The 16,170-nt window shown below is 38.4% G+C and overlaps 1 protein-coding gene across 3 annotated transcripts in view; it reads right to left on the bottom strand.

Moving 5' to 3' along the window:
- The window catches only part of ERCC8 (ERCC excision repair 8, CSA ubiquitin ligase complex subunit), a 71,544-nt gene that overhangs the window by 50,859 nt on the left and 4,515 nt on the right, over window positions 1-16,170 (bottom strand). For 2 of the 3 annotated variants that reach the window (XM_009240735.2, XM_002815587.4), the window contains exon 2: window positions 4,527-4,622. In XM_009240735.2, the coding sequence (XP_009239010.1) occupies window positions 4,527-4,622 (96 nt within the window). Of the gene's footprint in view, window positions 1-29; window positions 113-4,526; window positions 4,623-16,170 lie in introns of those variants that run through there. The other variant, XM_054555595.1, reaches the window with a different exon arrangement.

Below are 16,170 nucleotides of genomic sequence, written 5' to 3' on the forward strand. Positions count from 1 at the left end.
CGTTGCTATCTGCTAATATTATTGCTCACCATCAATCCTTAAGTTGCTGTCTCTCTCGTCATTCCGGTTGAATGATTTCATTCTCTGGTTGATTCCTAAGGAATGGCTAATGAGAACAACAGTCTCTGAATTCTTGTGTTTTTGACAATTTATCTGTCCTTTTTGTATCTGAAATCAGTTTGGCTGGATATAAAATCCTTGACTCACATTTTATTTCCTTGAGCATCTTGGATAAGAAGCTTCATTTCTTTGGCCAGAAAGTCCAAAGTCAAAGTCTAGTGACAATATAATTTCCCTCCCCGATATAAAGTTCCAGATCTTATTTATCCTAGAAAAGCTTTCTTGAATTATTGTTTTAATGTTTATTCTGCTCTTTTGCCTTGGTTTCTTCTTTGGGAACTTCTATTATATGTTATGCTGGATCTTCTTTGCCTATATTCTATATATACACCTCTTGAATTATTTTCCTCTGTTCATTTCTTTTTGGTTTTTAAAATTTTCCTCCTTTCTAGTTTCTATTTCTAAGGCATTACCTCTTCCATTTATTTGTGTTCTTTATGTTTTAGTCACTCTTCATTTCTGAAATATTTTTATTTCTAATTTTCTGAGTTTGAACATCTCATTTCTGAGGTTTTCTAATAACTTAACATTATTCTCTCATTTATTATATGTTTATAAAACAACTTTTACCTAGTTTTGAAATATTAGGTTAGAGTTCTCACCTGTTTTATAGACACTTCTTTCCGGTGTGACTTCACTCTCTGTAGCAGCTTTAGTCCACTTCTTATTCTCTTTGTTTTTATAATGATTTTGTAGAAACTTTGACCTTAATCCTATTCTTTTGCTCATTTTTATGTAAAATTAATTTTCTTAACCTTTTAGAACGGAGGCTTGACTTACAATAATGTTTAAATTTTATATATTAAAACATCCTCTTCTTCCCTTAAAAATTTTTTTGGGGAGGTAAGATTTCAAAATATGGAAGCTTACTTTCAGAGATTTCCTGTTTCTGTTCACCTTCCCAATTTTCTCGGGGACATCTTTTTCCTTTGTTTCTATTGTCTCTGTACTGCTCAATTTGGATTCTATTTCCAGCAGTTTTCCTCAGTATATAGTTCTGTACTGGAGGCGCACTTTGACTGGTTAGCTCTTTGGAAAGATATTGGAGTCCAGACTGCTATAGCTCCTTCTGGTCTTACCATGGACCAGTCAAACATACCTACAATTAGAGTATGCCATCTTCTCCCAGTTTGAGCTGCTGTAGTCAAATTTGCTTGCTAAGCTTTCAACCAACCTGTTGGTTACTTTGGACTTATCCAGGTATATCAGATGCCTTATCGCTTTTTACTGCCTCCTCTAGCAAAAATGCTGGTAGTGCACAGATCTTTTAGTTGTCAGTGGTTTGTTCCCACTTATTCACAGTTTGGGATTTGTAGGGATACTTCATGACCTAGTTTGGTTTTAAGTGTTAATCTGGTTTTTTCTATTTGCCATTTTTAGTCTCTTTATGTGTTTTAATGGAGAACTAGAGGAACGTTAAAAACTGCATTGACATCGTCATCTTTCTTTCTTTTTTTTTGAGAAGTCTCGCTCTGTAGCCCAGACTGGAGTACAGTGGCATGATCTCGGCTCACTGCAACCTCTGCCTCCCGGGTTCAAGCGATTCTCCTGCCTCAGCCTCCAGAGTAGCTGGGATTACGGGCACGCGCCACTGCACCTGGCTAATTTTTTCTATTTTTTAGTAGAGACGGGCTTTCAACACGTTGGCCAGGCTGGTCTTGAATTCCTGACCTCAGGTAATCCGCCTGCCTCGGCCTCCCAAAGTGCTAGGATTACAGGTGTGAGCCACTGTGCCCAGCCTGTCATCTTTCAAGAATGGCACCCAAACTATAGTTTTTGGCATTACATTCACTGAGTATTTTGATTGAAAGATTTTCACCTGATTTTGAACAAAATACAATTAAATGTAGAGCCAGTGCTATTTAACTCTCCAAGATCAGGAGCTTGTGCCAGAAACAAACACGTCTTTCTTCACTGAGAAAGTCTTGTTACAAACATATCTTAGCTCCTTTAAATGGTGTGTGTAATGATGTAGTAGATTTATGTTTTAGCACAAGATCCTTATCTTGTGACCCAGTCACAAATAGCTCATGAACTAGTAGCATGTACTGATTTATAGACTTGTTTTTAAGATAAATTCAATACCAATTTATAGAACAATAGGGTTAATTTAAAAGTAGTTATTTGAAGGCTCAAAAATCCAATTGATGGGCAGTAAAGAAAGACTGCTAATAATGCCCTACTTAGTTATTTTAAAAAATATTCCATATTAGCTTTATTACAAACATTTTGTAGTTCAGTTACTCTAATTGTGTACATAGAGAAATATTTGTAAATTTTAACAACTACAACTTTTATTTAGATTGATAAAATGTTTGGACACAGTTGTGAGTTACATGTATACTACAACCAATTCCAAAAACACTTTTGCTTCATAATTAATCTTCACGAAATGTTGCTTTTCTTGCCATACAGATGTATTATCAATATAAAACAAAATTATGTTAAAAGTTGAAATTTTAATCTTAATTGATACGGTATTTACAATGTCAGATGTTTTGTCTATGTTAAAATGGCTTCCAAAAGCTTTTCTCTGATTCCATTAACTTTCTATTTGAAGTATCTGATGGCACTGACATTATTTAACTATGAGATACTTTTTGCTGATAGAGCATGAAGAGATATGGTTTCATGTTTTTATACAGACAAGAAAACTTAGTATTAAAGATGAATGAAATTAACTTAGAAGAATTTAAAAGGTACCCTCTGCAGTTGCACCTGTTAAACTGTAATTTTCAGATACTTTTTGTAAAATAACACCTTACTTTGAAAATCTCTGCCAGATTTGTGTATTCTGTCTGGTTTCCAATCTGATTTTCAGCAACATCTTTATAGCTCTCAAGGTGGATGGTAAATATTAACAGGTATTTTGAACAAGTTACATACACATCTTTTTTTTAGTTTTCCACAGAATGTACACTTTCCTTTTAATATCTCTTGTTGCTATCAAAAGGGGTTAATGCAAAATACAAGTCTTAGCAAACAATGAAATAGTTGTAGACTTCTACCGTGCAATAAAGCGGAAAACCACTGCAGCAAGAGTCTTCAGACTTTTCTCTATGTGCTGTACTAAAAGATGCCTCATCTGCATTTCTCAAATATATTTCATGCACATATAATCTGTAACTTCCCACATTTCTCACCAACTCTGCCAACTGGTAGTCTACTGGCTTCTTATACATCACAGGCCACACAACTGATTACTACACCAAGTGGCTGGCTGGAGTAACAGTATTGAATACTTTCCTGACCAGCATCCAAACCCAAAAGTTAGCTATCTCCTGCTGCTCATGTCTGCATGTTTCACAAGTGAGTGCCCCCCAGCTGTCCTTGAATAGAAGGTGTTATACTGAGCCTGGAAAAGGTCAGGAAAAAGAAAAGAATTATTACTCGTCATCTTTTAGATTTAACCACATGCTAAAGTAAGATGTTTCTCATATACTAGTAGATGAGACCATGGTGGAAGCTGGAAGTAAAAAGTGGAAGTTTATCAAATCTGTTTTGACTTGACTTAATGTATTAATAATAACATTTCGGTATAAAATAAAAATTCTGGGGCAAATGCTAAACATACCATAACACCACAAACTGTTTCCTTTAGTTAATGCTATATGTGGCCTAATTGTGGGCCATATGAAAGGTTTTGTACGGTCTTTTAAGAGTAATGCAGTGTTATGATGAATTGTAAGTAGAAGAATATGTTCAGAATTGAGTTTTTCAAAGCATTTTGGCTGCTGTGTAGAGACTGGGCTGAAAGGAGTAAAAGTATATGTAATACTGCTTTTGATTAACAGTGGCAGCAGTGGTGGCAACTGTTTATGATGTGCCAGGTCTTACGCTAATCATGTTGTGCATATTATCTCAATTAATCCTCAAAACAAACTTGTTAGGTAGGTACTATTGTTCCCATTGTATAGCTAAGGCAACTGATAATTTGAAAGGTTAGGTAAATTGTTCAAGGTCACAAAGCTGTTAAGTGGTAAAGCCAGGAAGAACTCAAATATAATCCTTATTTGTTTCTAATCTAATTCTTCAAAAGAGTCTTCCACTTTTTATATTTATTTTACCATTAGACTTTTTTGAGAGTAGCAACTATGTTTTAAAATAGCACCTAAAGACACACTCTAGCACCTAAAAGCCCTCTGCATCTAAAAGAAGTTCAATGTTTGTTAATTTAACAATAAGTAAATATTTATATTAAAGTAGCTTGGAAATGTTTATTTGACAACATTTGGTAAGTTTGATGTTTTGTATTTATTTGAAATTAATAATGCCAGATTCAAAAATGCTACAATTTAGGATTTTCATTAATTTTAACGAAACTTCTACATCATTAATCTGAAAAAGCAGGTTTTACTGCATTTCACTTAGAAAGAAAAATGATTATACAAGTATAATAAACTTACTATCTCCCTTCAACAGGTTCAATGTCAAGGGTGTTAATCCCACCGCCGTGGATTCTTTCAACATCTCTGTCTTTATTTAATTCCAGTCCCAAAACTCTTAAAAATAAAAGGGGGAGAAAGAAATTAACAAGTAATTTAACATTTAAAAATTTCTTATTTAAGCAAGATTAGTTATAGTACAAAAATCACAAGAAATGTCTAAATCTTCTACCACACATCCTAATGTATATATAGATTTTTAGAGATCTTGTATAAATGTTTAAAATATCAACAGTAGTAACAATTACATGCAAACTTTTAAAGGTATTTAGAGACTGAAATTTGTAAGAAAAAAGTTAAATTCTGATAAATGTAGCTGAGGACATATAATGGACAAAAGCATAAATTACAGGATTAAAAAAAATTCCTTGAAATGTTTCTTAAAGATGGACAGAAAAAAAAATGAGTATGGGCTGGGTGCAGTGGCTCATGCCTGTAATCCTAGTGCTTTGGGAGGCTGAGGTGAGAAGACTGCCTGAGATCAGGAGTTGGAAAGCATCCCAGACAACATAGCGAGACCCCATCTCTACAAAAAATAAAATAAAAATAAGCTGGGCATGGTGGTGGGCTCCTATGCAGGAGACTGAGGCAGGAGGATTGCTTGAGCCCAGGAGTTCAAGGATGCAGTGAGCCATGATCACTTCATTGCACTCCAGCCTGGGTGACAGAGTGAGATCCTGTCTTAAAAGAAAAGAGACTATGTTCAACTTAACATTTATGTGTATTTAAATAAAGCCACTTAAATATCAATACAAATAATTAACAAGTACTCTCACAAACTAAGACAAATGACATTTCTGATATTTTATAACTGTAAACCATCATTATCCTGGTGAGCATATTATTAAGATTAAATGAGTTTGTATATAAAAGGTGCTAATTACAATGCCTAGTACATTGTAAGTTAAGTATCTAGCGAATATTAACTATTTGAATCTGTCTTAATCTGTTGGCTGTTATTAGCATCTACACTAATTTAACCAGAATTATTTCTAAATTCATTATTGATTAAAATAATGCTAGTTTAAATATCAAATTATAAATTTTTGGACTATAAAATTGTCAGTTTTTTAAAAAGATAACAATACACAATGCTGGAAAGGCATAAACTGATACTTTCATTCATTGACATTAGTACAAGTAATTATAAGCATTTTGGAAATCATTTTAGCAGTATAAAGTATCTGATTTGAAGACATACATGGCCCTTTGTCTTCTAGACATTACATATAGTACAACAATGACAAGCAGGCCAGGCGCAGTGGCTCATGCCTGTAATCCTAGCACTCTGGGAGGCCGAGGTGGGCGGATCACCTGAGGTCGGGAGTTGGAGACCAGCCTGGCCAACATGGCTAAACCCTGTCTCTACTAAAAATACAAAAATTAGGCTAGGCGCGGTGGCTCACGCCTGTTATTCCAGGACTTTGGGAGGCCGAGGATCACGAGGTTACGAGATTGAGACCATTCTGGCCAACATGGTGAAACCCCCTCTCTACTAAAAATACAAAAATTAGCTGGGCGTGGTGGTGTGTGCCTGTAATCCCAGCTACTCGGGAGGCTGAGGTAGGAGAATCACTTCAACCTGGGAGGTGGAGGTTGCAGTGAGCCGAGATCACACCACTGCACTCCAGCCTGGGTGACAAGAGCAAGACTCCGTCTCAAAACAAAAACAAAAACAAAAACAAACTAAAAAATGAGCCAGGCCTAGTGGTGTATGCCTGTAATCCCAGAGGCTGAGGCAGGAGAATCGCTTGAACCCAGGAGGCAGAGGTTGCAGCGAGCCGAGATCGCGCCACCTCACTCCAGCCTGGGTGACATTTATTGCAATACATTTATATACACTGCAATTTAGCTTTAGGTTTAAATATCCAGACAAACAGTAATGAGTTATCTGACTTTGATCAATAACAATAACAGCTAATATAAAAAGCCAGGCTGGGCATGGGGGCTCATGCCTGTAATCCCAGCACTTTGGGAAGCCAAGGAGGCCGGATCACTTGAGGTCAGGGATTCAAGATCAGCCTGGCCAACATGGTGAAACCCCATCTCTACTAAAAATACAAAAAAATTAGCCGGGTGTGGTGGCGCATGCCTATAATCCCAGCTACTCAGGAGGCTGAGGTGGGAAAATTGCTTGAACTCAGGGGACGGAGGTTGCAGTGAGCTGAGATCATGCCACTGCACTCTATACTCCAACCTGGGTGACAAAGCAAGCAAGACTCCGTCTCAAAAAAAAAAAAAAAAAAGCTTACTACTCATTGTAATAGGTAGTAATAAGAAGTGTAATAAGTGGTAGTCCCAGGAGTGGTGATTATTATTAAATGCATCTCCTGATTATAAGATTAATAGAAGAGTAATTTGCCCAAGGTCACACAGCTAATATTTGGCTGAGCTGCATTTCAACTTTAACATTAAATTTTTTTTTAATTTACTTTTAGAGACAGGGTCTTCCTCTGTCACCCAGGCTGGAGTGCAACAGCAAAATCATGGTTCACTATAGCCTCAAACTCGTGGGCTTAAGGGATCCTCTTGCCTTAGCCTCCCAAATAGCTAGGACTACAACTGCATGTTACCACACCTGGCTAAGTTTTGGTATTTTTTTGTAGAGATGAAGTATTGCTATGTTGCCCAGGCTGGTTTGGAACTCCTGGCCTCAAGCAATCCTCTCACCTTCGCCTCCCAAAGTACTGGGTTACAGGTGTGAGCCACCACATCCGGCCCTGAACTTTGACATTCTTTCCCCAGACCACTATGCTGTTCTGTCATTTTTGAACTTCAATATTTCATCAAAACTTATTTTTTTCATATTTTTCCATTGAAATTGCCATTTTTCTGAAAATATTTTTCCATATGACCATTTTTCAAATTACAACAGAATATATGCTCTTTGTAACAAGTAAAACAGTATCATTCAAACATGTATAAAGGTAATCATCTTTTCCGTTAGCTCCCTCTTCCTAACAGTAAGAAGCATGGCTCCCATTACTATTAATATATTTATCAATCCCCCGTATGTAACCAATCTCCCATCTCCACTACCATCCCCTCCCCCAACAGCTTGGGCTCTGATTTCTGTCTCCTCTAAAATCCTTATCACCCAAATTTGTATGTCCCCACACTTAAACTACTTCCTCAACCTGCTCAGGCTCTGAAATTCCACTCTAGGAAACCTAATCCCATACTAAGTGAGAAAGCCTACCTCTGCCCAACATAATGATTTCAGGACTGAATTGTCTGTGAACTAGAAGGAGTTTAAGACGAAGGGAAAAGGGCAATAATACTATAAAGGGAAAGAGAGGTGGGGAGTGGCAGGAGGCAAGGTGTACAAAACATAGGTTAACGTAGCAGGCCTGAGACTGCTACCCTTAGAAAGTTCTGCTTGCAAAATTGGCTCTTGGTTACAGTCTGGGATTTCAGGAGGGTGCCCACCATGACGATAAGAATGGCTCACTGTGCCTAAACTATTTGAGAAAATAATGTGCTTTATGATGAACACCTGCTCTACTTTTGGGAGTCTGGAATTTTGGTACATGCTAGATAGAGGGTGCCTTTATGAACAGTACCCAGTAAAAACCTTCAACATTGAGTCTCTAATGAGCTTCCCTGATAGACATTTCACATATGTTGTCACAATTTGTTGCTAAAGGAATAGAGTGTGTCCTGTGTGACTCCACTGGGAAAGGATTCTTGGAAGCCTGTACCTGGTTTCCTCCACACTTTGCCCATGCACCTATTCCCTTTGCTGAGTTTATCTTGTATCCTTTCACTGTAATAAATCACAGTCATGAGTAACTGAGTCATGAGTAAATGCTGAGTTCTGAGCCCTTCTAGAAAATCATAAAACCTGGGGATGGTCTTGAGGACTTCCCCCAACGAGTAGTACGAGTAGAGAGAAAAGAGAAGGGAAAATGGGTGAGGAGAGAGGAAAGAGTAGACACATAAAGGAGGGAGGGTAAAAAGGGAAAGAGAGAAGAGGGAAGGCAGAAGAGCCTGGGGTAGAAGGGTAAGGAAAAAAAGCAAGCCCTGGTGTCTTTTAAAATCACCTTTCCAATCTCTTTTTTACATAAAAGCATTGCATACTGGTTGTTAATAGCTAGCATTCACTTGGCTTAGTTGGTTTCCATTCCAAACTGATTGTTAAATATCTTATCAGTCTCTTACTTCTTTTATGGCACATGCTTGCCCGAATTTTCTATTTAATTTCAGTTTTTACCTTTTTTGTTTCAATGTTTTAAATGGCTTTTATAGGATATATATTATATGTATGTACATCTATGTATGCATTTTTTCCTTTTTTTCTTTTATTTTTATTTATTTATTTATTTTTGAGACGGAGTCTCACCCTGTCACCCAGGCTGGAGTGCTGTGGCGCAATCTCGGCTCACTGCAACCTCCACCTCCCGGGTTCAAGTGATCCTCCTGCCTCAGCCACCTGAGTAGCTGGGATTACAGGCATCTGCCACTACACTTGGCTAATTTTTGTATTTTTAGTAGAGATGGGATTTCACCACGTTGGCCAGGCTGGTCTCGAACTCCTGACCTCAGGTGATTCACCTCCTTGGCCTCCCAAAGTGCTGGGATTACAGGTGTGAGCCACCACGCCCAGCCCCTGTATTTTCTATCTACTATATATTACTTAGTTTTTGTTTTACTTTTTTGAATTTTTAGAATTTTTTATATCAATAGGTTTTGGGGGGAACAGGTGGTGTTTGGTTACATAAGTTCTTCAGTGGTGATTTCTGAGATTTTGGTGCACCCATCACCCGAGCAGTATATACTGTACTCAATGTGCAGTCTTTTAACCTTCATCCCGCTTCCACCCTTTCCCCCGAGTCCCCAGAGTCCACTGTATCATTCTTATGCCTTTGTGTCCTCCATAGCTCAGCTCCCACTTATGAGTGAGAACATACAATGTTTGGTTTTCCATTCCTGAGTTTCTTCACTTACAATATGGTCTCCAATTCCACCCAGGTCACTGTAAAAGCCATGATTTCATTCCTTTTTATGGCTGAGTAGTATTCCATGATACACACACACACACACACACACACACACACACACACACACACACACCCCACATTTTCTTCATCCACTTGTTGATTGATATGCATTTGGGCTGGTTCTATATTTTTGCACTTGTGAATTGTGCTGTTATAAACATGCATGTGTGAGTATCTTTTTGTATGACTTCTCTTCCACTAGGTAGATACCCGAGAGTGGGAATGCTGGATCAAATGGTAGTACTACTTTTAGTTCTTTAAGGAATCTCCACACTGTTTTCCATAGTGGTGGTACTAGTTGACATTCCCACTGGCAGAGTAAAAGTGTTCCCTTTTCACCATATCGATGCCAACATCTACTATATTTTGATTTTTTGATTATGGTCATTCTTGCAGGACTAAGGTAGTATCACATTGTGGTTTTGATTTGCACATCTCTGATCATTAGTGATGTTGAGCATTTTGTCATGTTTGTTGGCCATTTGTATATTTTCTTTTGAGAACTGTCTATCCATGTCAGCCCACTTTTTGTTGGGATTGTTTATCTTTTTCTTGATTTGAGTTCCTTGAATATTCTGGATATTAGTCCTCTGTTGGATGTATAGATTGTGAAGATTTTCTTCCACTCTGTGGGTTGTCTGTTTACTCTGCTGATTATTTCTTTTGCTGTGCAGTTTAATTAAGTCCTATCTATTTATCTTTGTTTTTGTTGTGTTTGCTTTTCGGTTCTTGGTCATGAAGTCTTTGCCTAGGCCAATGTCTAGAAGGGTTTTATCAATGTTATCTTCTAGAATTTTTATGGCTTCAGGTCTTAGATTTAAGTCTTTGATCCATCTTGAGTTGATTTTTGTAGAAGGTGAGAGATGAAGATCCATTTTCATTTTCCTCCATGTGGCTTGCCAATTGTCCCAGGACTATTTGTTGAATAGGGTGTCCTTTACCCACTTTAGGTTTTTGTTTGCTTTGCTGAAGATCAGCTAGCTGTAAGTATTTGGCTTTACTTCTGGGTTCTCCACTCTGTTCCATTGGTCTATATGCCTATTTTTATACCAGTAGCACGCTGTTTTGGTGACTATGGCCTTGTAGTATAGTTTGAAGAAGGGTAAGGTGATGCCTCCAGATTTGTTCTTTTTGCTTAGTCTTGTTTTGGCTACGCAGGCTCTTTTTTCCTAGTTCTGTGAAGAATGATAGTGGTATCTGATGGAAGCTGCATTGAATTTGTAGATTGTTTTTGGCAGTATGGTTATTTTCGCAATATTGATTCTACCCATCTGAATGTAGAATTCAGCTGTGTTTCCATTTGTTTGTGTCATCCATGATTTCTTTCAGCAGTGTTTTGTCTTGTAGAGGTCTTTTACCTCCCTGACTAGGTATATTCCTAAGCATTTTTTTTTCTTTTTTGAAGCTATTATAAAAGGGGGTGAGTTTTTGATTTGATACTCAGCTTGGTCACTGTTGGTGTATAGCAGAGCTACTAACTTGTGTACATTAATTTTGTATCCTGAAACTTCGCTGAATTCATTTACCAGTTCTAGGAGCTTTTTGGATGAGTCTTTAGGGTTTTCTAGGTATACAATCATGTTATCAGCAAACAGCAACAGTTTTACTTCCTCTTTACTGATTTGGGTGTCCTTGATTTCTTTCTCTTGTCTGATTGCTCTAGCTGGGACTTCCAGCACTATGTTGAATATAAAGTGGTGAAAGTGGGCATCCTTGTCTTGTTTCAGTTCTCAGGGGGAATGCTTCCCAACTTTTCCCCTTTCAGTATAATGTTGGCTGTGGGTTTGCTATAGACGGCTTTTATTACCTTAAGGTATGTCACTTCTATGCTGATTTTGCTGAGGGTTTTAATCATAATGGGATGCTGGATTTTGTCAGATGTTTTTTCTGCATCCATTGAGATAATCATCTGATTTTTGTTTTTAATCCTGTTTGTGTGGTGTATCACCTTTATTGACTTGCATATGTTAAACCATCCCTGCATCCCTGGTATGAAACCCACTTGATCATGGTGGATTATATATTTTATATGCTGCTGGATTTGGTTAGCAAGTATTTTGTTGGGGGTTTTTGCATCTATGTTCATCAGGGATGTTGGTCTGCAGTTGTCTTTGTTATGTTCTTTCCTTGTTTTGGTATTAGCATGATATTGGCTTCACAGGATGATTTAGGAAGGAATCCCTCTTTATCTTTTGGAACAGTGTCAATAGGATTGATACAAATTCTTCTTTGAATGTCTGATATAATTCAGCTGTGAGTCTGTACCTAAACTTTTTTTGGTAACTTTTTTATTACCATTTCAATCTCATTGCTTGTTGCTGGTCTGTCCAGGGTTTCTATTTTTTCCTGGTTTAATCTAGGAAGGTTGCATATTTCCAGGAATTTATTCATCTCCTCTAAGTTTTCTAGTTTATGTGCATAAAGATGTTGATAGTAGCCTTGAATGATCTTTTGTATTTCTGTAGTAAGGGTTGTAATATCTCCCATTTTGTTTCTAATTGAACTTACCGGATCTTCTCTCTTCTTTTGTTGGTTAATCTTGCTAATGGTCTATCAATTTTATTTATCTTTTGAGAGAACCAGCTTTTTGTTGCATTTATCTTTTGTATTTTGTTGTTGTTCTTTCAATTTCATTTATTTCTGCTCTGATTTGGTTATTTCTTTTCTTCTGTTGGGTTTGGGTTTGGTTTGCTGTTTCTCCAGTTCCTTGAGGTATGCCCTTAGATTGTCTATCTGTGCTCTTTCAGACTTCTTGAGGTATGCATTTAATGGTATCAACTTTCATCTTAGCACCACTTTTGCTGTATCCCAGAGGTTTTGATAGGTTGTGTCACTATTATCATTCAGTTCAAGGAATTTTTTAATTTCCATCTTGATGTCAGGTATTCTATGTCAATTTTTTGTATTTATGTGAATCCTTTTCCCCTAAGGTGTGTGATCCTTTGGGGGTGTTAAACAACCTTGTTTTACCATATTACCAGAATTGTTTTTCTGATTACTTCTCATTTGGGTAGACTATGTCAGAGGGAAGATCTCGGACTCAAGGGCTGCTCTGCAGATTCTTTTGTCCCACGAGGTCCTCCCTTGATTTGGTGCTCTCCTCCTTCCCCTAAGGTTGGGGCTTCCTGAGAGCCAAACTGCAGTGATTGTTATTTCTCTTTTGGATCTAGGCAACCAGCAGAGCTACCAGGGTCTGGTTGGTACAGGGCAGTTTCTACAGAGTCCTGTGATGTGATCTGTCTTCAGGTCTCTCAGCCGTGATACCAGCACCTGCAACCGTAGCGGCGGCAGGGGAGTGAAGTGGCCTCTATGAGGGCCCTTGGTTGTATTTTTGTTAAATGCGCTGGTTTTGTGTTGGTTGGCCTCCAGCCAGGAGGGGGCACTTTCAAGAAGGCATCAGCTGCAGTAGTATAGAAAGGATACAAGCTTGCCCTAGGGTCAGGTGGTGGGCAGGCTCATAGAGCTCCCAGGAGATTATGTCTTTTGTCTTTAGCTACCAGGGCAGGTAGAGAAAAACCATCAGGTGGGAGCAGGGTTAGGCATGTCTGAGCTCAGATCTCCTTGGGTGGGGCTTGCTGCTGCTGCTGTGGTGGATGGGGGCATGGTTCCCAGGCCAATGGAGTTATGTTCCCAGAGGGATTATGGCTGCCTCTGCTGTGTCACACAGGTCACCAAGGAAGTTGGGGAAGGCTGGCAGCCAAAGGCCTCACCCAGCTCCCATGCAACCTGCAGCCTGAAGGGCTGGTTTCACTCCCACTGTGCCCCTACAACAGCTCTGAGTTTATTTCCAGCAGGGCTGAGGACTTGCCCCAGGCTTCAAGCCTCCCAGCTGAGAAAGCCAGCCAACTCACAGTTCCTTGGCTGTCCCGCAGTGCCTGCAGCAGCAATCCACCTCCTTCAAAGGGTCTGTGGATCCTCTCAGCTTTCCTGGAGTGTTCCTGTGGTAGTTCTTATAGCAAAAGTTCACGATATGCATCTCCATACACTGCTCTGTCCATCCGAGTGGGAGCTGCCAAGTTAGTCCTGCCTCCTATCCACTGTTTCCTCTCATTCTCCTCTGTTTTAGTGTCTTAAGATGGCTACATATTCTTTTTGTTCAATGAGTTAATATGTATGCATGTGTGTGTGTATATATATATATATATATATTTTTTTTAGGTTATGAAGTTTCATTGAATATAAGTTTCTCTGGGTCCCCTAAGTTGTAGAAGTGGTTATTCTCCTTTTCCTTGATTTCCAATTTGTAACTTCAATTTTCATTTCATCTTTGATTCTGGAGTTTTCTGAAATATAATTCTGAATTTCCAAAACATGAGAGGTGGTGGTGATGTTACCATGAATTGACTTATTTCCAGTTACTATAGCTTAGGATCAAAGAATGTGGCCTGTAAGATAGCTACCTTTTTGAATTTGGTTGTTTTTTTTTTTTGAGATGGAGTCTTGCTCTGTCACCAGGCTGGAGTGCAGTGACACGATGTCAGCTCACTGCAACCTCTGTCTCCAGGGTTCAAGCAATTCTCCTGCCTCAGCCCCCCGAGTAGCTGGGATTACAGGCGTGCGCCACCATGCCCGGCTAATTTTTGTATTTTTAGTAGAGACAGGGTTTCACCACGTTGGCCACGCTGGTCTCGAACTCCTGACCTCAGGTGATCCACCCGCCTCGGCCTCCCAAAGTGCTGGGATTACAGGCGTGAGCCACAGCGCCCAGCTGAATTTGTTAAAGTTTAAGTTTACTTAGTGGCCAAGAACAATTTTGGTAAATGTACCACTGACTTACAAAAAGTATGTACGTTCTCTATTTAAGGGATGTAAAGTCATGTATCTACTAAATCTAGTTTGTTTATTCATTTCCTCCATATATATGTAGCTTTATATAATGTCCTTCTTTAAAATGTTTGGTGCTTTTAACCTTAAATCTTACCTTATCTAATATTTGTAGTGATGTCCACATTTTGTTTACAGTTGTCTGATCTCTCTTTATCCTTTAACTTTTTAACTATTTAAGAATTTTGTAAAGTATTTTAAAATATTTTAACTTAATGTATTTATGAGAAACAGCTTTTAGCTTTATTTTGTTTTAAAAACTAATCTGATAATATATGGAAGAAATCAGCCTGTTCACCTTTGTTATGACATCTGATATACTTGGTATTATTCCTTCTTTACTTAATGTCATGGTTTCTTCTTTTACCTTTACTTTTGCTAGTTTAATGAAGTTGCTATTCATTTCCATCTTGTCAATTGAGAAGTGTCTAAAAAAAAATTTAGCAGCCATATTATATATTTCCAGCTTGTTTATTATTATATATTTACATTTAATCATACACATACTGCAAGGTTCATAGGTTTCCTCTCCTCTTCATCTTTAATGTACCTTCGGATTTCATTCAAATACTTTTGTTTTTTGATTAATGTTCTTTCCTAATTTTTTTCCGGAAAGGAAATGGGGTAAAATATTTCTATGAATCTTAGCACAAAGATATTTCTTCTGATAGACTGGTTTGTTTGGATTCCCCAGTTGCAATACTTCTTTTTTTTTTATTTTTAGATAACTTTTAGTTGCTTTTTGAGACAGAGTCTCGCTCTGTCACCCAGGCTGGAGGGTGGCACAGTCTCAGTTCACTGCAACCTCCACCAAGCGATCCTCGTGCCTCAGCCACGTGAGTAGCTGGGATTACAGGCACCTGCCACCGCACCCGCCAGCACGCCCGGCTAATTTTTGGATTTTTAGTAGAGATGGGTTTTGCCATGTTGCCCAGGCTGGTCTCGAACTCCTGAGCTCAAGTGATCCACCTGCCTTGGCCTCCCAAAGTGCTGGGATTACAGGCTGCAATACTTCTTTCTTGTCAGTGGGTATCATTCCAGTGTTTTCTAGTCTCTAGAACTACTGATGAGATGTTTTACCTTTATGAATGGTAAATTCTTTACCACTAGAAGCTTTTAATAATATCTTCTTCATTGCTAGATAAATTTACTAGGTATACATACTTTTATGTCTTTTTTATCAATCTTGTCTGGACTTCAGTGAGCCCTTTTAGTCTATGAATCCAGATCTTTTTGCAATTCTTTTTCTTTATTACTGTTTGTTTCGTTCTCCCTACTATGGTCTGCTAGATCTTTTGAATCTACCCTCCTAATCTCTTATCATTTTCATTACTGGACTTTTAATTCTTGTTTTATGAGTTGTGATATTTAATTTGATAATTTCATTCATTATTCAATACTTCAGTTCTGGGTAATACTACTATAAAAGCTAAACAAAATGCACAGACAGCTACTTGAGGACTCTGAAAAGTAAACAGCCACAGACAATCCCATGACAGAAATGGCTATGGCTATACATAGTGGCCTGCAGAAGCCAGAACTCTGAGGAAGGAAATTGTTTTCTCTGTTCATCAGAGCCCCGATCCCAAGAGGGTAGGGGCAATCCCCGTTGCTTATTGCCTCTCTTCTCACTTCTGAGCCCAGACTTGGGCCTAAACATGGAAGCGTATGGCAGAACAGGGTAACTGGACCCTAAAGTTTCTGGCTAGATGGCTAAAACAGGGAGTCCCAGAGAATTGGGAAGTATCCAGGAGATCACAGAGAAGAAGGAGCTCAGGAAA

This window comes from Pongo abelii, chromosome 4 (genome assembly GCF_028885655.2).
Source record: "Pongo abelii isolate AG06213 chromosome 4, NHGRI_mPonAbe1-v2.0_pri, whole genome shotgun sequence".
Classification (NCBI taxonomy): domain Eukaryota; kingdom Metazoa; phylum Chordata; class Mammalia; order Primates; family Hominidae; genus Pongo; species Pongo abelii.